Source organism: Musca autumnalis, unplaced genomic scaffold (assembly GCF_047663935.1).
Source record: "Musca autumnalis isolate F117 unplaced genomic scaffold, ASM4766393v1 scaffold_2, whole genome shotgun sequence".
Taxonomy (NCBI): Eukaryota; Metazoa; Arthropoda; class Insecta; order Diptera; family Muscidae; genus Musca; species Musca autumnalis.
The window spans coordinates 3,829,511-3,852,555 of NW_027411755.1; the positions used below are offsets into that span (position 1 = coordinate 3,829,511).

The window sequence follows — 23,045 nt, forward strand, 5'->3', positions numbered from 1 at the left end:
AAGTTGGATAATCAATTATATGTGTGGACGCCAGTCGAAACAAGAAGTCCAAGCCACGTAGGAACTGTTTAACCTCTATCTATGATCTATGGTAGTAGAATTCCGACCACAAACTACCCCAAAAATTCAAGGGCTCATATTCGACAGAATGTTCATGTCGTACGCATGCCACAGCTATCTGCGACAAGCTGAGATGTAGGAACAAGGTCCTCTAATCCCTAGGCGGCAGCACTTGGAATACAGATAAGGAAACCTTGTTGATCACATACAACGTGATCAGTATGGTCCGCGAATATAAGTGCAACGCGATGGACAATTATTCAAACCTGTCAGAATGACGCCATGAGAACTGCATGTCTTCAGTGGATCATCTACATAAGGAGACAAATATTCTTCCAGTACAACAGCAAAATGGCATGCTTTCGTTGCATACTCGGCTGTTATCCTGAGCGTCAGCTGTCACAGCATATGTGACAAACCACTTACAAACAAAGGAATCTATCAATTAAGAACTGGCAAAAATCAAATGTGAATACAGCAACGTGTTTCAAAACACTCAAAATTCGCAACTTTTACGAGGTCCAATATTTATTTTTATATTTATACTAGCAGACCCGGGTCCGGACTTTATGCTTTAAAATTCAAAAATAGGTATTTTCTACCTCATTTCTTCGGGTCCATTGTATAAATCAAACCGATATATTCGTTATTATTGCAAATGTAGCGTTTTTTTAATATCAAACAAAATATGCAGCCTATTTTCACGGGGAGCCATTACATGTGCATCAACTCCAACCCCCAAAATGGATGACGACCCGCAAATTCAAACTGAACATGATTTTGGCAGGACTGGTGAAAGCCAGTCTACGGCAGACAGGACCGCAGTTGTGGGCGGGGACGACCTTCTCGGGACCCTCAAAACTGTTCATGACAGTTTAGAGAGGCAAAGTAGGGAACTCCTCGACCAGCTGGATAGGCTTGTACCGGATGAGCATTGTGAGGACGTACTACCGGAGGAATTGCTACACAATCTTACCCTGACTGATGATGAGCTGGACGCCACGGTGATCCCGGCCAAGTCTACACAGGAAGATTGCTGTGGCTCTAACAAAGGGAGTACGAGCCTTGATACCCAACCGGATGAAAGTCTGATTACGACTGGTTCTGTGTCGGCACATGGCGACAATAGGCTTCAAAGGCAGACGGCAACTGAAACGATGTCCGACGACGGGGAATCTAACGAGGCCCCGACAACGGGCAGCGACTCAAAGGTTGCTTCTGCACGACAAGCATCCGATATGAAGCACTATAAACGTGCCTTATCCTATCTCCGCAAGTTCGTAGGGAAAACCGCGAACATGCATTCGGAGAGGAAGGTCCACCTCATCAAGGGTAAGCTTAAATTCATAGAGAGAACTTACCCACGTGAATTTCATCGCGAGCTCCAGGTGGAAAGGATCTTCCTCCCAGATAAAGTAGTGGAACCGGCTAAGCCTACTGCCTCTGGCAAATGTGCTGCGCCGAAACCTGTTCAGAAGCATAACCCGAACCGACAGGCAAAGGAAAAGGCCATTGAGTGCACCCTCAAACCAGCTGGCACCCCTAGTGGTGACCGACCGGTAAAGGACCTTGCCTCAAAGCCCGATTCTGCTCCGTAAGGCAAGGGTGAAGCGGCTGGAAATGCTAGTCTCAATAGGGAAATGGTTAGGACAGCTAAGGAAACACTGTATTCTGGTGGAACGAACAATGCCCCGCAGCATAAATCTGTGAAGCGTGTTCGTTCCTCAGAGGGTTCACAGCCTTCACCTAAGAAGACAATGACTTCTCAGCTGGTTTAACCATCAACCTCGTATGCGGCGGTAGTTGAGCGTACAACCAACGGGAAGCAACTGAGTACAGAAAAGGCATCCACCTCCTCTGGAAAAGTTAACTCCAAGGCGCACGGTCAAGGACGCAAAAAGCCATACAGTAGACCGGTTACAGTGGCAGATGATAAAGACCTTCATTTGGCAATCATCGACAGAGCTGACCCAAATGGTACAATCAGCGACAGTCACTGGTTGCTTTTTGAAACTGGTCTTCGGTCTGCCATAGTTTCTGGACCGGAAGATCAGGAAGACCGACAATTTGGCAGCGCCTTCTTACGAAAGGGTGTCAAGGTTATTAACTATCTGAACAAGAAGTCACGAGATTTTCTTGTTCGGACAGTTGAGGGCTTTGGCGCTCTGTGGGAAGGAACTGATCTTGCGGCGGTCTCCCTATCCGATATTCCGTCCAGGAAGATTCTTTCAGCGTGGATTCCCCCACCTACAGTGGACAAGGAGCTCCTGCTGAAAATGCTGAGATTGCAAAATCCCAACCTCACTACATCGGGCTGGACTTTAATAAGTCTAGCACCCTGTAACGAGGATGGTGGTTTGGTTGCAAGAGTGGCGGTTGACCCCCCTGGGGAGTTATATCTTAGAGAATGTGAGGGAAAACTGAATTTCGGTTCAGGATGGGTTCGGTTTCGAACCCACGAAACTCAGTAAAGGTAGGGAAGCGGCAAAAGCTGCGCATCCTGCAGATAAATCTGCATCACTGCAAAGCCGCCGCCGCTGAACTACCCTTGTCCCACACGACCTCTGAAGTGGACATTGTCTTAGTCCAGGAGCCTTATATCTATAAGAATAAGGTTTCTGGACTAAACAATGCCAATTTCGACATCTTCGCCGCGTCCGAGGGGGACAAGGTGAGGACTTGTATAGTAGGTAAAAAGAGCTTAAATCTAATCTTTTTATCTAATTACAGCAAACGCTCACCATTTTCAATGGGACAGCAAGGACACCAACAAAAGGGGTGAGTCTATATTCGATTTTATTTTATCTATAATTTACGAATATGTAACAGGGGTAATGATCCAACCTTTAAAATTAGGGATAGGGAAGAGGTCATCGACCTAACCCTCTCTAATCTAGATGACTCCGCCATAAGGAATTGGAGGGTATCTAAAGAATGTTCCTTCTCGGATCATATGAAGATATTCTTTGATGTCTTTTTGAACGGAGATCGCCAAATTCCTTATAGGAACCCGCGAAGAACAAACTGAGATAAGTACACAGAACTAATGAGTTCTCAACTGACTCTTAACACGTTCGCGGACGTGAATGCTATAACATTCCGATGCAAAATGACGTGAATGCTATAGCATTCACATTGTCACCCAATTTTTGTTCATTTACTTGTATACAATCGTAAGTTTTGGTGATTAATATACATAATACGATTTATTTCAACAAGATACACTATAATAAATAAAAAATAATAATAATAAACAATAATTAATAAATGAAACAAAAAAACCAATTTTGAAAATAATTGGGCGTCATTTTTTCACCTCTCTGAATGTGCTTGTGTCCGCGAACGTGTTAATATTAATATAGAAACAGTTGAAGATCTTAATGGGACCGTAAATAATCTTACAGACGTTCTTCTCCGGTGCCATAAGGAATCCTGTCCACTAACCTATCCTGGGAAGAAATCTCAGCCCGTGTGGTGGAACAAGGAACTTGGCGAGCTTAGAAAAACCACAAGGCGACTGTATAACAGGGCGCATGAGACTAAACTCGACATTGATTGGGACTCCTACAAGTTGAGTTTCAATAAATACAAGAGTGAGATCAAGCGAGCTAAGAAAAAATCTTGGGTTAATTTCTGTGAGTCAGTAGAAGGAGTGAACGACGCAGCTAGGTTTCGAAGATTACTCTCCAAGGACCCTAAATCCATCGGAAGTTTCAAGAAGCAAGATGGTGCGTGGACAGACTCTGCTACTGAGACTCTTAACCTCCTGGCAGAGACCCACTTCCCAGGCTGTAAGGATGCGGACACCGTCAATAGTGAATGTGACGACTTCCAAATTTAAGAGCCTATGAATTCGGATCTCATTGACAAGGTGGTTAACAGAAATAAGGCTAAATGGGCTGTCAACACTTTCAAGCCATATAAGTCACCTGGACCGGATGGTATAACGCCGGCGATGCTTCAATTTGCATCGCCACGTTTATATCAAATCCTGGAGGAGATCTATAGGGCGTGTTTGACTCTCTCATATGTACCGGGTCTGTGGAAAGAGGTAAAAGTTACTTATATTCCCAAAGCGGGAAAACCTAGTCACTCTGCACCAAAGGACTATAGACCCATCAGTTTATCATCCTTTCTCCTTAAGACTCTCGAAAGACTGATCGATCTGGAGATAAGGAGCCATGTAGACACCACCTCTATAAGCAACTCACAGCACGCCTATATCAAAGGCAAAACCGTGGAGTCTGCCTTGCATGAGGTGGTTGGCTTCATTGAGAGGAATATGGAAAACTCAAACTTTACCTTGGCTGCCTTTCTAGACATAGAAGGGACTTTTAACAACGTAGAACTTGAGTCCATAAAACTCTCACTTAAGAAAGTTAACACAGCTGAACCTCTAACTTGCTGGATAAATAATATGCTAGAAAGCAGAATTATAAACTCCAGCATTGGGGAGACAAAAATTAGGAAAACAGTAACTAGATGCACCCCCCAAGGAGGGGTGCTCTCACCGTTACTGTGGCTACTTGTTATAAACAATATTTTGACTGATCTGGACAATCAAGGTATAAAAGTTGTTGCCTTTCCGGTAAGTTTCCGTCAACCATTTCGGCGCTTATGCAAGGAGCATTATCGACGCTGTCGCGCTGGGCTAAGGCCAATGGCCTTGGAGTAAACCCAACCAAGACAGAACTGGTAATGTTCACGAGAAAGCGTAAGCTCGGCGTATTTGTACCACCAACACTAGATGGAGTGCAGCTTCAGCTCTCGCCCGAGGCAAAGTACCTTGGCACAATCCTGGACTGTCAATTGCGATGGAACATGAATGCTGAGGAAAGGGCGCAGAGAGGATTGATTGCACTTTATTCATGTAAGAATTCTATTGGGAAAAGTTGGGGTCTAAACCCATCGATTATACACTGGTTGTATAACACCGTGGTTAGACCCATCTTATTCTATGGTTCTCTTGTTTGGTGACACTCACTACGCCAAAAATCGACATCCAGTAGGCTTGACAAGGTGCAAAGAGCTGCCGCGATTCTCATAATTGGAGTCACCAAGAGCACACCACAGGCTACTCTGAACGCAATGCTGAACTTAAAACCACCGAGTCTCAGCATTAAGTGTCAGGCAACTCGCAGTGCCCTACGGCTGCATGAACAGGATCTCTGACGCGGTTGTGCCTATGGGCATGGATGTATCCTGAACGAATCAGGTATAAATGTGAACCAACGCGGAAAACTGAGCGACTACATATATATCACCAGTCCTGAGATTTGACGATATAGACGTCGTTATACCTAGTAGAGACGACTGGCACCGCAGTAACCCCCCTCTGGACGGTCTGGCTTTTTATACAGACGGTTCCAAGATGGAGGAAGGTACCGGGGCTGGCGTCTACTGCGAAAGGCTATCTCTTGAGTACACCTACAGGCTAGACAGCAACTGTAGTGTCTTTCAGGCTGAAATCTTCGCGATTTGGAAGGCAGCGGAATTGATAAAAAGTTTGGATGCAGTAATCTTTGAACCGGTGACTATCTTTGTGGATAGTCAAGCGGCTCTTAAAGCCATCAAATCCTGCAACATCAAATCCGATGTCGTCCTTAAGTGTAGATCAGCTTTGGGAACGCTAACTTACGGCTTCCGGCTATGCTGGGTACCAGGAAACCGCGACTATCTGGGTAATGAAAGAGCAGATGAATTAGCTAGACGAGGATCGCAGTCTACAGATCTAGCTATTGCTGACTCCATCAAACCACCCATTTGTCATTTCTTCCAAAAAATTGAAGCATTCTCTGACGAAAGAGCCAGTGATTTGTGGCATAATTAACCTAGGTGCATTGTGGCAAGATCCATATGGCCGTCTCTGTCAGTCAAAAGAACGAACTCTCTGTTGAACCTGAGTATAGTTGAAGTTAGGGTAACGACGGGAGTCATTATTGGACACTGTTACATCAGGGTCCTTACCATCAAATGGGATGAGGATGTTACTGACTACTGCAGACTCTGTGAGGATGAGGATGAGGAGGAGCTGGAGACGATCGAGCACCTCCTTTGTCGATGTCCAGCCCTGGCTCGCAGGCGGCATAGATTAGTGGGTGTTCACTTTCCACCGTGTCTAACCTTCTATTCAACTGTGGAACCTGCTGTAATCTACAACATCATCAGAAATCTGAAATGGCTGGGACCGCGCAACCTGAACACGTGAACCGTATTTCAAATATTGTACCAACCATCACCACCCAAACTTTTTCATCTTTAAAACTAATTTTCCCCTTCTAAAATTTTTCTACTTAATTACTTTTTTCATACTTTCATAGTTTCTCCCCTGGATGATCACAATGGACCGGAAGGTCTCCGAGTGACGCAGTCACAAGTTAGTGGCTGCACATCCCCAAACCTAACCTAACCTACACATTTGCCCTGGTTCCACAACAGCTCAGATGATTTATGTTGAATGACAGCTTAAGATGTTACCCAATAACTACAAAAAAAAAAAAAACTAAAAAAATTAAGTTTCAGTGTTTTATTTATAAATGCACTTAAACTAGAAAATAATTTGTCGCTTAGCCTCAATAAGTATATTCTTCCTCATGATGAAATCTCTCAAATAAAACGCTTGCATTTAAATTAAAAATGGTTGCAAAATTTAACGGCAAGCGTTTTAACTTTTTTCCAGTTTTAAGTGCATTTATAAATAAAACACTGAAACTTCATTTTTTTAATTATTTTCTTATTTTTAACTTTATAGTAAATACATTTTTTGACCACTGAGAAGTCCATAACCAAATTACAGTCAATTTAGGCCGAAAATGTAGATAACAACTTAAATTGCCTGAAATCGAGTGGTATCGTTATATGGGGGCTATAGGAAAAAATGGACCCATATTGGTTTTGGTTGTCATCCAAATCTGAAAAGTGTACAAAGTTTCAGTTTGATTGGTCAAAAATGTGTTAAAAATGAGTTACTAGATTTGAACTAAACGGACACCAAAACAAGTTAAATAAAACACTGTAAAAACGATTCTGAATCACTGTGGAGGCTTAACTCCGGCATCACTACAACAGTTTACATTTTTCGAAATGTCTTGTATCGTAATCCTCTAAATGCCGTTGCTCATTGAACCTCGTATTTTTGGATATTTTCCTCACTTCGCCCAACAAGTCATTGGTACTTTCCAATAAACCTAATGGTTTTTCTTGTTTCTCTAATTCGGGTTTCATGATTTCGTTCTCAGCCATATTTTAGCGTTCCTCGAGCTCACTGTGCCAGTGGGCTTTCTCCCGTTCAATCTGATTTTAGTTTTTGTACCTTCTGGTCAACATGCCCATCTGCGTTTCTGACTTTTTCTTCAGCAGAGTTAAGTAATTTTTCTTCCGAAATGAATGTTTTTACCTGCCCAAACCAAATTTGTGTCTTTTCAACGTATTCCGCTACTAATCTGAATATTTCCAAAGTAATACACGATTCATATTTGCGTTCCTAGATTATAGAGGGCTTAACAAATTTCGTGTGGATTTAATGTGAACATATCTTAGCAAAATATAATAACGACATTTATTTTAAATTTCCCTCTGTGTTTTCTTATGCCACAAACAACCCCTTAAAATTTACAAGTTTAAAGTAGCCAGTCGACACTGGTAAATTTGAACATCTGCTAGCAAATTAGAATTCCTATACACGGATGCATAGTTTCTTCTTCTCACGGTCTAATGATCTTTGAACGACGTTGCACATGAGTTGAGTGGAAGTCACATTTGTTCTTTAAAATCACCCTTAACTTTGCGTCACCTTAAATTGAATGTAGAACAATAGAGTAAGAAAACAACAACTGAAACCCTGAGTAATTGTAGTTGCTCGAAGGACTTCCTTATGAGGAAGACTCCTTCTTGCAATGCATCAATCATTTTGTTTGTTTGACGACTCACAAAACAGGAAATCCTATTTGTTTCCTTTCTTCCAATTGTATTTTGCGGATAAAAACAAAAGAAAACAAATCTCATGACGCGCAGGCAGACTAATGTTGCTTCAATTAATTGTTTTTCCCAATGATCGTGGGAACAATTTTCATCCCCAACACCCTTTTAGAACCCGAAAATATTGCAAACAAAAAGGCCACAATTGTTTATTTTCATTTTTCATTTCAAGAATATATTTTTGTTTTCAAATATCATTCACAATGGAATACTTGTAGATCGTGAAATACAAAAAACATGCATATCATCTAGTTGGGGGAATGCTTACGAAGTAATAGGGATTTCGTTGGGAGTTAACATAACTTTTTTCTTTATTCTCTAGAGTTGGTTAGACGACATTTATTTGTTTCTAATTTCTACAAAACGTAACTTAAGCTAAAATTTAGTCTAGTCTAGTTGTTTATAAATACACACAGGAGGGGGAAAGAGTAACTAGCGCCGCTCTGCCAGCCAGCCTTCTTTATACATTTCTCGCCTTGAGCACCTGCTTTTGGGGACTGGGAATGTTTTCCTTGCCGGGGAAGAGGACAGTCTTTTTGGGTGTGGTGCGTGGCGTATGTGATGAGGCGGTTTTGGGGGTGCGCGGTGTACGTGGCGTATTGACAGCCACCTTGCCGCCTGATGAACGAACAGGTGTGGTGCAGGTGGTTCGTGTTGCCTTGTTGTTGGGTGTGGTGGGTTTCAACAATTCGCTGATTTCACTCGAACTATCGTTGCGCACATTCTTGTCATTCGAATTCAAGAACCACGAAGCTATTTTGTCGCATTCAGCCCGCAATTCGGAATCATTTAGTAGCACTTCGATCTTCTCCAAATCGGTGCTGTTCTTTTTGACGGGTGTTGCCACTTTCGAGGAACTCTCCTCCATTTTCGATTTCAGGGTAATATTTTCCAGTTTCAATTGTTCACACTCTTCACGTACCTTGATCAGGGTGGTGTCTTTGTTGTCCAACTCTAACTGAGCGAATTGCAAAACTGTGGCGAATTCGTCGAGAGCCTTCTTCATGTCTTGCATATAGATTTCACGTGTCTCATCCTTGCTCTTGAGCTCATTGTACATGTCCAGGTATTTGGCAGCATCGCCGTCGATGCGCTCCTGGAATGAAGAAGCAATTTTAGTGAATTTAGCCAAGGTTTCTTCTTCGGATGTTAGTATTTCATTGAACATGGATTCTTTAAGGGATACCTCTTTTTGTAGCGTTTCCGATGAAGCCCTCAGTGCAGCTAGAGCTGACTCCGACTCCTGCAATTGGGTCTTCAGCGATTCCAGCTCGGCTTGCAATGACAAATAGCTCTGTTCCAAAGCACCCTTGGCCAATTGCAGTGATTCAAGTTCTGCTTTCAGTTGTTCAACATCGGCATCGGATTTCTTGAGACGTTCCATCAGAATGTTCACCGTCGATCGGGTATTGTTTAGAGTCAATTGGTAGTTGTACTTCTCGGTAATGGTTTTGGCAACATCGTTTTTCAGATCAACCACCTGCTTTTGGAGATTGTCAGTCAATTGGACATAGTAGTCAATGCCGTTGCGCAACTGATCTTCGTATTTTTGGATCTTTTCGTCACGTTCGCGCAACATGTCATTCGTACTTTCCAATAGGACCATAACATCTTGTTTCTCCAATTCGATTTTAATGATTTCATTCTCAGCCATCTTTTGGCGTTTCTCCAACTCACTGCGCCAGTAGGCTTTCTCGCGTTCCAGAGCATTCTCTAGATCGGATTCTAGTTTTTGTACCTTCTGCTCAGCTTGGGCCTCGGCATTTCTGACTTTTTCTTCGGCAGAGTTCATGAGACGCTCCTTCTCAACATATTGGGCCTTCTCGCGGCACAATTGGCGTATTGTGTCGCAATGAGCATCAATTTCGCAATTCTTGTCGAGGATTTCATCTTGCAGGGACTTGATAAGATCGCACTTGCTGGCCAAATCATTTTTAAGGGTATTGCGTTCGTTCTTCAAGCAATCCATTTCGTTTTGAATCACCTTATTCTCTTGGGCATAGGACAAGGCATCCTGCTCAATTTGCTTCTTGAGTTTGGTAACATCGGCCATTAGCGAACCATTGATGTTCTTAAGGTTCTCAATTAGTTCAAAGTTCTCCTTGGCCTTTTCTGCATCGGCAGCCAAACGGCTTTGGGCATCATGAATTTCTTGTTCAAGTTTTGAGATTTGAGCCTGCATTGTCGATTGGCATTCCAATTGTTTTTTGGCCTCGGATTCTAGAAGATCATTCTTTTCTTTTAGACCATCACTGAGTTCAGCCAACTCCGCCACTTGGGCAGCATGCTTCTCATTAAGTTCTCGAATCTCAGCTTCTAGTTTGGCAATGGTTTCCAATTGTTTGGTGTTATCAAGAGTTAGTTGATCATTGAGTTCCTTAAGAGACTTGTTTTCGTTGGTCATATCATGGATCATATTCTCAGTTTTTAGTTGGGCTGCAGCATGTTCTTCGCGCAGTTTGGCCTCAGTTTCCTTCAACTGATCAACATGGCGTTTGAGGACATCAATTTGGCTCATGTAATTCTCAATGAGTTCGTTTTTGTGGCGAATCTCTTGATGCAAGGCTTCTTTACCCTTCAAACGGCTGCCTGACTTGGGCATTTCTTTAACGGGGGTGGTAGCTGCCGATGGTAGTGGGGTTGAACTGGCCGTTGATGAACCACCGCCATTAATGTGACTAACAGCAGCTGCTGTTACATCGGAATTTTGACGAAAGCGTAAACGATGTGGCAATGATGGGGTGCGGAACAAGCGTAGACCTTTGGATTTCTTATCTTCCTTGAGACCACCTTCCTTGGGTATGGCAAATTCCTTGGCCTCCTTCGAATTGGAAGCAAAACGTACGGCATCCTTGAAGAATTTTTCGATTTGCTCCTTACGTTCAGGATGGGCGGCAGTAGAGGTGGTACTGGCAGCAGCAGCGGCTGTTGTGGGTGTACCACAACCCTCTGCATTGACGGCATGGCGTGCTGGTGAACCGCAGGCTACGGTATCAACATCATTGAAACGCTTGAGTTTAGCTTTGGAGAACGACATTTTTAAAATTTGTGATTCAATTTTAGTTTCGTATTAAAATAAAAATTCTTTAAAGTTTGCTTTTGTTAGGTTTGTTTTGAGCTTTTTTCCTTTCGTTCTTTTTTTAACAATTTGCGTTGGCTTATAACGTTTTGAACACTTCTTTGGACAAGTCAATATAATAGTAAATATTTAATAACAATTTAATAGAACAAACAAAACAATTAACGTTCTTTTTTCAAATTTAACAAAGTTCTTATCTCATCGACACAACAAACTACAACGTTTCTACACACTATCTACTTTAAAGGATACTTTCTTCTTTAGACGGAAAAGTTCCTCTACGTTTGACAGACAAAACCTAACTGATCAACTCGGTCTTTTTGCCAGAGGTAACTCACAACTTTGCTACGCCACATGCCATGCTCAGAAATTACCCCCGAAACGGCAAAGGACTAATGGGAAATACCACGACGACCGTCGACAAGCAACAAAATGTGTGCAGCTGTAGTAGTAGTCGTGTACTTAATCATGGCTTCGATAATGATTGTGGTGGTGGATTTCTTGCTGAGCAAAAGGGAAATACTGCACAGGAAAGGAGATCAACCAGACAAGGTAAGTCTGTGCCACAGGAAAAATACAAGAAGTAGTAAATTGCTTTAAGACAGACTCATACAAAACTAGTTGTTGTAATTGCAGAGCTACCTATACACACAAGACTTTCAGTAAATACCAACAACAAAACATGGTTGAATACCTTCAGACATTCGGCGCGTAATTTTGGTATGTTTGAATGGAACGTGCTGGCATTCGTAGTGGCTTTCACTGGGAACATGTAGCGAGATCAGTACGGTAAATCCAAATGCACACCTGGCCTGAAAAACAAAAGACATTCTTCTTAGGTCGCAATCGTCATAGTAAACTAACTAGTTCGATATGAAGGGAGCATTTTTTTATTACGCTTCGACAATAATTGCCAGGGGGACGACACAATTTACCATCTTCAAAAACCGTAACGGAGATTGTGTCTCCTTTTTTTACAAGATTTTATAGTAAAGAAGAATATGTAGTTTAGACAATTGTAATTAAGTGAATACATACATACATATGTATAGTATATATACCTATGTACACACATTTATTAACCCCAATCCCATATCCTAGCCCCATTTTGAAGAATATACACATATTTGTCAAAGTTTGTGTAGCTACATACATAAATCAACACGACTCATGGAATACATCATGTTGAAAAAATATATAGCCTAGGACTTCATTTTGAGGGTAGCCTTACTGTCCGTCAGCCTTGTAAGATCCGACAAACGGAAGGAAAAAATAAATTCATAGATTTTTGCCAGATTTGCAGTTGTTATTAAAGAATTACAGGATTTCAGGGTCTTAGAGGAGAACTCCTCTGCAGATCATCGTTATATTAGGATAAGATTAACGGAACCACCGAACTGTGGACTCAGCCATTAAGACAAACATTTAAGACAAATTTCTAGAACAGTTGCAGTTACTCCAATGGGACCTTGATTTCGAAAAATAATATCTCTTTTGTCCGATTCTGACGTAAATAATCTTTAAAATACAGTCTCAAAATTGTGAATATTTATTTAATTGGTTGGTTCGTTTGTAAGATTAAAAGTATCAGTCGGCATTGGCGGCAGAAGTATATCCTCAATTGAGACTTCCAACCAAATTCCTTTTCCCCAAAAGCTATATATTTAGGGGTTTTCAAAAAATTGTTTCCTTTTTTCGGACATATGAAATTGCCGAAAAAATATGAAAACTTGTTTGCCTAACGATTGTGGCTGTTACGAATAAATGCAGAAGTTTTGCATTCAATTTGCTGGAAGCAATTGTCCGATATATCTTCGAATTTCATTTAAGTTTGAGAGAAATATTACGTTGTACAAAGAATAAACCACTGTCACTCATTATCGCCATTTTTCTTGGTGACTGTAGACTTTTTTAAAGGTTTTATTTAAATATTCACATACGTACATACATATATGGGGGATATACTAAAAAGTTATTAAATGATATTTAAAAATTTCCGTAATGTAAGAAATTACGAGAAAAAAACGGTCGAAAATTTCACATATTATCAAGAAACTACGTAATTTAAATTGGGCGCCATAGTCCGGTCAAAATAGACATGTGCATAAGGGGGAAATAGAAAAAATTCCCACAAAGCTGAATTTTGGTGGAGAGCTAGGGTTGGCCATTAGAAGCAACGTCCTAAAAGTCCCCATCGATCCCATGTGTGCAAAACAAGTTATTTGGGGTCAAAGGTCATTTTTGGAGGCATTATTCAGTTTTTTTTTTAATTTTTCTCAAAAACGGTAAGACTTAGCGAAAGCCGGCTTAAGTAAAAGTTGTAGATTTAACAATTGTCTACAAGAGTGGTCATTACGATTTTTAAAAAAGACTTACTATTTTCGAGATATCGCGATCTAAAGGGTAAATAAAAAATTAGCCGCGTAGGTACATTATGAGGCGAACCGGTTAAAGTAACGACACTATGTGTTAGATACTTCCGTAAGCTTTCAAACGATATCCACTTTGCAGTATTCGGTTCAGAACAACTGGGTCTAACCTGGTTTTTAAATTTGACCTTTTGGGTCAAATTACCGGCGAACCGGATCCGCAGCCGTTGAAAATTATACATTTCCGTAATCAACGCAACAAACCCTACCTTCGGACAAAACTTAAAAAAATCGGAGAGTTTTCGTTGGGGTCGTTCCCGTTGGTCTTTCGATTACACGTGTGGGTTAAATGGGTTATTTTTGCATAAAATGACTCTAACATTGAATAACTCTACTAAACACGCTCCGATTCTGTTGGATTTTTTTTTAAAGATAGCTATAATTTCGTTCTTAAAAAAATATATATTTTTCGGGGGACAGACCAGGTTACTTCGCTTATTTTAGCCGGTCTGAATATGTGCATATTTCCTTATAAGTGCATAAAAATCATGTGTTTTTTAGAACAGCTATATCTCAAGAACGGTTCCTTCTACGAAAAAAATTATAAAGATCAAACTTGTAGATAATTTTTCTGTCTCAATATTTACATTAGCCACTTTTTGATTAGATCAACCGTTTTCAAAAAATAAATCCGAAAACCTAAAAACCCTTAAAAATTGACCTTTGACCCCGAATAACTTGTTTTGCACACATGGAATCGATGGGGACTTTTAGGACGTTGCTTCTAATGGCAAACCCTAGCTCTCCACCAAAATGCAGCTCTGTGGGAATTTTTGCTATTTCAATGATATCTTCACTGTAAATGTTTGTGGCACATACTCTACACAACTATTACCACTGTGTACCGTTGCACAGATGATATGGACAAAAAAGTTTATTCGTTAATTATTGGTAATTAAAATGTTCCACTTAAAGACGTCTGCCTGTAATTCGGTGGTTTACTAGTATCGCACTACAGAACAACTGAGATGCAATCGACATTATTTCAATCGACTATTTGTCGAGCTCCCAGGGACAGGGCGAAGATAAAAGTACTACGTCGCATTAGATCTCTTCCTGCCAAAGATGAACCACCACAATTTACAATGGATGTTGTTGCGAATGTCATCCAGAACGCTTAGTCATCCAAAGCGATGGGCCCTGGTCGAATCTCCATGGTAATGGTAAAACAGCTGGATGTGCCGGGAGTCTATTATCTCACTAAAGTTCTCAAACTATCGCTAGCCACACGCTACTGAACTCGGACAAGAATGCCAGCAAAAGTGAATCGTACATGCTGATTTCCCTTTTTGTCGCCCGTAGCAAAGTCCCTTGAGGCTTTAGTACTCCAAAGCATCAGAAACAGCTATCCAGTTGCCTATCATCAACATGGATTCCGTAAACAGCACAACACAACAACATCGCTGCACACCATCTCCACACGTATTAGTCGAGGGCTCAACCAGAGCAAGCCGTGTGATAGAACAGTGATAATGGCGCCTGACTTATCAAAAGCCTTTAATACTGTCAAGCACTCCACGCTGTTTGAAGACATCGAGCAGACAACCCATGGTCAAGTTTGAAAGTTGGATAATCAATTATATGTGTGGACGCTAGTTGTACGTGGAATTCAGGATCAAGAAGTCCAAGACCCGTAGAGCGAAAAAAGGAGTTCCCCAAGGCGGGGTGATATTTCCGGAACTGCTTATTCTCAACCTCCCACACCAGACGGCACTGAGAACGTAACCTATGCGGATGGTTGTACGATCTTGGCGTCAGATACCGTTCCTAATGTCATTAGGGAAATGCTAATAGGTTTTGGCGCGGAATATGTAAATATCCGCCACGGCAGAGGTAAGAACAGAGTTGTATATCATGGTAGCAGAATTCCGACCACAAACAACCCCAAAATTCTAGGGGTCACATTCGACAGATTGTTTCCGTCGTCCGGGCATGTCACAGCTATCTACGACAAGCTAAAATATAGGAACAAGGTCGTCAAGTCCCTATCGTCAGCTGTCACGACAAACCAGAGTAGTTTTAGCCCAACTACGCTCGGGATGTTGCAGGCGTCTAAATTCCTATGGAGAAAGGATCGATGACACCGTGTAAAACATCTGTCCGGCATGAGGCACAGGCCCGCATGACACACTGCACCTTTTCAACTGTCCTGCCAAACCTAAATTCCATCGAAGCCACAACCCTACAACTGGAGATAGACCCAGGGTCAGATTGAGCAGAAAATGAGCTTACAAACCTAAAATAAAACAAGTAAGAAAGTATCAGTCAGCTGAGCCGACAGAGATATACCCTCAGCCACGTACCCGAAGAAAAAAAGTTAACAGAATACTTCTGTAGGTTTTTTAGCTGTTGGGAAAATTTTCCAGGATGGAAAGGGCCGCAAAAAGCTACATGTTGCAACAAAATTCAGAATGATCCAAGACGAGTGCATTTTTCAAACTTTGGGTAGGATGTACCCATAGGAGTGATCCGATGTAGTACATATTCGGACCTAATATAAATCCGTAGGAAATATTTTTTTTTTTCTTTATTAGTCTATGGATATTTTCCTTACAGACTATATAATTAAATATGTTGTACATAATTTTCTGAATTTAAATATATTACAATTTTACTTTTCAATTTACAAAGTTTGAGCTAAATCGATTTCTCTCTTAAAGGGTTATTTTACACATTAGCCAGTTTAGGTGGTGCCGGTAGGATTTTCTGGACCTTTTTGGGTCATTATCTCAGGAAGTATGGACTTTCCCACGAAAAAAAATTACAACATCGTAACAGGGGCCGCAAGTGCAACCTGCTGCGTCACAAATTAATAAGATCAGAGAGGAGTTGTTAAACTATACTTTTTCCAAATTTTGTGTGGGAGGTACTCAAATGAGTGGACCGATATAGTCCATATTAGAACTCGATCTATGGCTGAAAGTAATAATACCAATAGCAAAGATTGGCTCAATTCGGTTATTCCCTCCTAGAGTTATCATGCCCACAATCTTGGCGAAAAATTTTGAACCTTTGTGGGGGAGGTATCGGAAGGAGTGGACCGATATGGTCTATATTCGAATTTAAACTAAGTTTGGACAAACTATTGAAAGACCCAACATTTTAACCAAATATGTTGATCCGTTCGAGAGTTATCGTGCACTCCAACTACGACACATGGTATTATATGGGTTGTTTGCAGTTTTCGTGCTGATTTCTGAGGATATATGGACTTGCTCCTGAAAAAAGTTATATAATCGTAATGGGGGTCGTGAATACAAGTGGCTGCAACAAAAATCAAATCGATTCGAGAGCAGGCCTTAAACTGCACTTAAGCAAAATTTTGTGTGGGAGGTACCCGAAAGAGTGAACCGATAGGGTCCATATTGGAACCTCATCTATGTCTGGTAGAAATGTCACGATGTGCAAAGTATGGACTAATTCGGTTACTCCCTTCAAGAGTTATCGTGCGGACAATTTTTCCGAACATTTTTGAACTTTTGTGGGGGAGGTACCTGAAGGAGTGGACCGATATGGCCCATCTTCGAACTTAAATCAAATCTGAACAAAATATTTCGATACCCAAAATTTGAACCGAATCGATTGATCCGTTCGAGAGTTATCGTGCGCACCAGCCAGCCAGACAGACAGACGGACGGACATTGCTAGATAGACTCAAAATTGTCTGAAACGGATATCGTACAAACATACTTGGGGTCTAAAACCATTATTTCGATGAGGCACATTTTTGGCCGTATCAAAGTGTAAATACCCACTTTAGCCTAAAGGCTGAGGGTATAAACACTGACGTAACTAAATGCAATTTCGGAAAACAACTGAAACAGTTCGATAGCATGAATGGCGATCCCGAAAACCCGTTTTTCAGGATTTCTCAAAACCTGGTATTTACTTCTTCGGGGTCCCAGGTGTTTTATTCATAATAAATCTCACCATAACGGATTGGTAGAAATATACGGGCCTGTTCGGGCATTCACTTCACCTGTACAAATGAAATATACACACGCAAAGCTTTTCTGCAACACACATTACACCCAATTCGTGTGAGTTCGACACACTGTAATTTTGATGGCGAGAGCTGAGTGAATGCTTATTTTTTAAGGAAACTATTTGAAAATTTCCACAAAGAACTCAATAGGACTAACATTTAATGTGTTCTCCATGAGCATTTAATTTTTTTTTAATTTTCATAACAAAATATGCGGGCATGTTCTGGAATTCACCATACATCCATTTCAAATCACACATGCACTTCCCCTGTGAAAGCAATTGCGTTTCTGTATTTTACGTGAAAAGAGCTTTCATATTTCACGAAATAACTTTCGAAAGCTTTATTATAGAATTTAAACTTCATCTTAACAATGAAAAACATATCAGTCAGCGTTGGCGCATAAACGAAAACACATGGGTGTGGGTGTGTACGCTTTTTACTTTTGATTGTTTGCGAAACAGACGTGAACAAAGAAGCGAACTACCGGGCATGTCTGGAATTCACCGTGCATACATTTCACATCACACATGCACTTCACCTCTGAAAGCAATTGCGTTTCTGTATTTCACATGAAAAGAGCTTTTATATTTCACGAAAGAACTTTGGAAATCTTTATTAGAGCTTTCAAATTTTATCATTAACAATGAAAACATATCAGTCTGTGTTGGCGCATCAACGAATACACATGCGTTTGTGGGTACCCAGCTAACATTTTTTTCCGAATTCTTTGAGAATTCGGTCAAAATCTCTGCCCAAGTTGCCGATTCTGATGCCGAATTCTTTCCGAATTCGGTACATTCGGTACGGCCATACAACTGGCCGAGTCCACCAAATTCGGAAAGAATTTTCTAAGAAAATTCAAACAAAATATTAGAGTTTCGCAACGAAATCGGCCCGAATTCGGAAAAAAATCTGGAAAATTTAGATTTTTTTTGAAGATAATCGGTCCGAATTCGGGAAGAAATTACCTGACCGGATGGTATACTACATAGCTGGTAGCATCCAGAATGTAGCGCAGATTTTTAAGGCCATTCTGCTTTTCTCCATACCTTTTGTATGGAATGATTTAAAGGTGACCTACAAATACTATCTTCAAAGAAGAATATAAGTATCAGCATGAAGTTTTTAGATGACCAAAAGTGAGTCTTTATAGGTGACCAGAAGCAAGTCCTTATAGGCGATCGCAAGGGAGTCTGTGAAAAGTGGTAACGGTGATCTACACACCCAAAGCGGCGAAGTCGATTCACACATTCCCTAACGACTAAAGATCAAGTAGTATTTCTTCCTGACTTTTTAAGACAATGGAAATGTTACTGGATCTTGAAATTAGGGCATAAGTAGATTCTAAATCTGAACGCTCATAGATCAAGGTAAGTCGGTAGAAAACGGTTACATGAGATGGTTGGGACATTGATAAGAATGTGAACAATTCAATAAAGAGGGGCCAAATGAGGAACACAGGAATTTCTTCCATCCTAGTGGAATGGGATGAGGTGCTGAAAAGCAGAATTACGAGTTCGTACATAGGAGAGAGTTCCCGGGGGAAACTGATAGCAGAGGTACTCCGCAGGAGAGGGTTCTTTCACGCCTACTCCGCCTTCTGGTGATAAACGAAATACATATGAGTTTCGACGAACTGAAAACTAAGGTGGTTCCTTATGCTGAGAATTTAGTAGTACTCATAAGTGGTAAATTTGTATGAACCTTGTCTCTTATCAACCTTGCTGAGCTGGACCCATGACAATGGTCATGGAGTGAGCCCTAGGAAGCGAAAACTTCCCGATTTCCAGCTACCAGCTTTAGATGGAGTTGCTCTAGAATTTTGCCATAAACTTCCGTGCCATAAACTTGACATGGAAAAGAAATGTCTAGTAGCGGACAAAGAAAGGTCTTAGTCCTGCAGGAACTCCATTGAAAAAAGTTTAGGTCTCAAACCACACTGGTTGTATGAAAGCGTGATTCTGTCCTTAGGAATAAGACACTACTGTCCAAGGGGCTTTGAACGTGATGCTGGATCTCCAACTTCTTGATATACTGGCCCCGTTGAAAAACGGCTTTTAGACTCCGAGTGTCGAGAATGTGGCGAGATTCACAGTTCATTCAACTTAAATCTGGCGACAGTAATCGCACATGCGTTTATAGGCCCACTTTTTTAGGTTTGACTCACCCTCAGTAAATATTCCAAGCAGGGACATTTTATATAACTCTTTATTGAACGAACTGGAAATATATACCGTTGGATCCAATATGGAGAAATGCTCTGGCGCCGAAAATCCATTATTGAAACACTCATATAAGCTTAACGATAGCTGTAGCGCCTGTCAAGCAGAAATTCTTGCTATCACGAAAGTAGCAGAGTAGGTTTGAAAATAGTCTTTTAGAACCCGTGGCTATATACATACATACATATGTACATATGTCGTTAATCAGACTGTCTTTAATGCAAGGTTTACATTTACGAAATCCACTCGATTTTAACTGTCAATTCCATTGCATAAACGTCAAATGAAATCCAATGAATTTCAGATGAGATTTCATTTGACGTATACGCAAACGAATCGACAGTTGAAATACACTCGATTTCGTTAATATAAACGTACTATAAGGCACCCAAGTCACGGACCATAAACTCGCGAGCTTTCCCAGATTTCAAAAAGGCCATATCGACACCTCCAAATAATAGTATGCTAAGTCTAAAAAGTGAGTTTTGCAGGAGAAGCTCTCAAAGTGTGGAAATTTTTTTGAACCTCAGTACTATGCTAAGTCAATATTTGTTTATAACTTCTGTTCGGATTGACCGATCATTACCAAAATTTGACAGAATTTAAGTTAAAGGACGTTCGACACCTCCAAATAATAGTTTGCTAGTACTGAACAGTGAGTTTTGCAGGACCAGCTCTAAAAGTTTGGAAATTTCTTTGACCTTCGGTACCATGCTAAGTAAATATTTGTTTATAACTTCTAACTAACCCTTCTCTCATAATGTGTTTACATCAATGATGAACACGAAGAGAGACGTAAAGCCGAGTGCTCATCTTATTCATCTTTGGTTTACATTTCCAAAGGAACGAAGCGTCTCCACCCGACTTAAAAATGTAAATTACTTGTCATCTGAAGGTACAAAACGATGCAAATTATTAATGGGAGACGTAACACCCATTACATAATTATCTTCTAATATTTAATTATATTAACAATCAGGCGGATGTAATTGATTATTTACTCCAATTTCAATTCGCCCATTCTTGGTATTCATTGATATTGCAGCATATTTCCTTTGATTTGAAATTTCATTAGAAAGGATATTCGTCATATAAAAGGAATAAACGCTAAAAAGGAAATACCGACAATTGTCTTCCGACTATTCGTTTGTGTGTATGCGTGTGCCTGGGAAAAACCGGCAAGGTGTGCAAAATAGTTAAAAATGTAATGAAGGGAGAAAATATTGCTCAGCTGCGCGCACACACAGACACACCGGTCTGGTCTCTAGTAAATCTCCTCAAGTTAGGACGCAATTGTCTTCTTTTTGTGTATTTTTACAGAAATCAGAAGCAGCCGCATTCCAAAACAATGTGGTGCTGAAGACAAACGACGTAATTCTTTATTATCTTAAGAAGTTCGATAATAGAGAAGAAAAACCACCCTTGAAGATTGTGATTTAATCGCAGTATGACTACATTGTGCATTGTGTGACGTACAAGAGACAAAATGACTGTTGGGCCAGGCCGGGTGGCTAGGTGGTTAGTTGTTTGTTTCCTGAATTGTTGCTTACATTTCTTGGGTTTTGTGCGACAGGGTTGGACGGACACAGTAAATTGTCATTACCGTTTGTGTGTAAATAAATACTTGAAATATGTGTGTTGCATTTTGACAGTTATGTATGGAGGTATGGGTGCGTTCTACCTTTCCCTCCAAACACACACATAAACGTACATACATACATATATTTTGTATATATTTGTAATAAAATGGTAAGTTTAGCTGTGTTTTAAGATTATTGTTGGTGTGTCATAAACATGATTGTCACCTTTTTATTTGCGCATGTGCAACGTGTAGCCCCTATCGAATCTCCATCACATTCGTACGTTTTTCCGCGTACACATTGGATACATTTACACCATTACGCATATCCTTGTGAAAAATATGCGGGTAACAATCATTATATTTGCTAGCTACATACCTACAACCGATTCATATCCACCTTGATGTCATTAACCTTTCATAACACCGGTTCTTCTCATTGAATTTATAAAAATATTCTAATGAAGCTTTAATGGAAAAGAGGAATATACGGGTATATGTCGGTATATGTCAGAACATTGGTTATACGTGATAACAGTTAAAGCATTTAGGAATATTTCGATTTAATGATTAAAAACGTTGTTCTTCAAAAATATATTTCACCACAAATAAGATCCCTGGAAAAGTATTCTTGGCTTATGAAGTGCGTAGTTTGCCAGAGGACTACACCTTTTTCACATGTAATTCGAAACATTCCAGTTGTAATTCGTGATATTTCATTTGTAATTCGATTATTCTATTTGTAATTCGTAACATTTTATTTGTAATTCTAGGATTCCAATTGTAATTCGAATTATTCCATTTATAATTCGAACTATTCCATATTCGATTCGTTTTATTTGTAATTCGAACTATTCCATTTGTTATTCGAATTATTCCATTTGTAATTCAAATTATTCCATGTTAAATTCGAATTATTCTATTTGAAATTCGAATTATTACATTTGTAATTCGAATTATTCCATTTAAAGTTCGAATTATTCCATTTATAATTCGAATTATTCCATTTGTAATTCGAATTATTTTATTTGGAATTACAAATGAAATCATTCAAATTACGAATGGAATAATTCGAATTACAAATGGAATAATTCGAATTACAAATGAAACAATTCGAATTACAAATGGAATAATTCGAATTATAAATGGAATAATTCGAATTACAATTGGAATTCTCGAATTACAAATATAATGTTACGAATTACAAATAGTATAATCGAATTACAAATGAAATGTTACGAATTACAACTCATCGCATTGTTTCAATGAAACCACTCTGTGTGACCAAGGACCGATGAGAATCCCATACCACAAATTCGTCGTATTGGATAACTTTGTTCAAATCCATTTAGAATCCCCCACGTATATACAGTTGCGTTCAAAATAATAGGAGTGCCCATACAAAAAACGGAAATGGTCAAAAAATATGTTTAAACTTATCCATTTTTGTTTATTTTGTATTTGTTTAAAGGCCTGAGTACATAAGCTGCCGCGCCTGATTGCCTTGCTTTCCTGCTTCATTTCTGACATAATAAAAAGAAAATAATAACCTGAAGTTTAAAATCCCCTTCATTTCCTGGAGCATAATAATTCAATCAATTAAAATGTTTTATATTCAATATATTCAATATCTTTTTTTGCAATCTTGTGTTTCAAATAATTTTTTTAAATTTTTTTTATGGTCCACTAAATACTCAACATTTTTCTTTAT

General features: G+C 40.0%; 1 protein-coding gene and 1 long non-coding RNA gene across 2 annotated transcripts in view; both read right to left on the reverse strand.

Annotated features, from left to right (window-relative positions):
• Nucleotides 1–23,045, reverse strand: part of LOC141393553 (uncharacterized) — a 144,687-nt gene that overhangs the window by 105,853 nt on the left and 15,789 nt on the right. The gene's annotated exons all lie outside the window — the stretch shown is intronic.
• Nucleotides 8,382–11,200, reverse strand: mira (coiled-coil domain-containing protein miranda). Its single transcript, XM_073966635.1, has 2 exons — nucleotides 9,224–11,200; nucleotides 8,382–9,133 (listed from the first exon to the last, which is right to left on the reverse strand). Exons 1-2 carry the CDS (start codon nucleotides 11,072–11,074, stop codon nucleotides 8,498–8,500), a joined length of 2,487 nt encoding a protein of 828 aa, XP_073822736.1. The 5' UTR covers nucleotides 11,075–11,200; the 3' UTR covers nucleotides 8,382–8,497.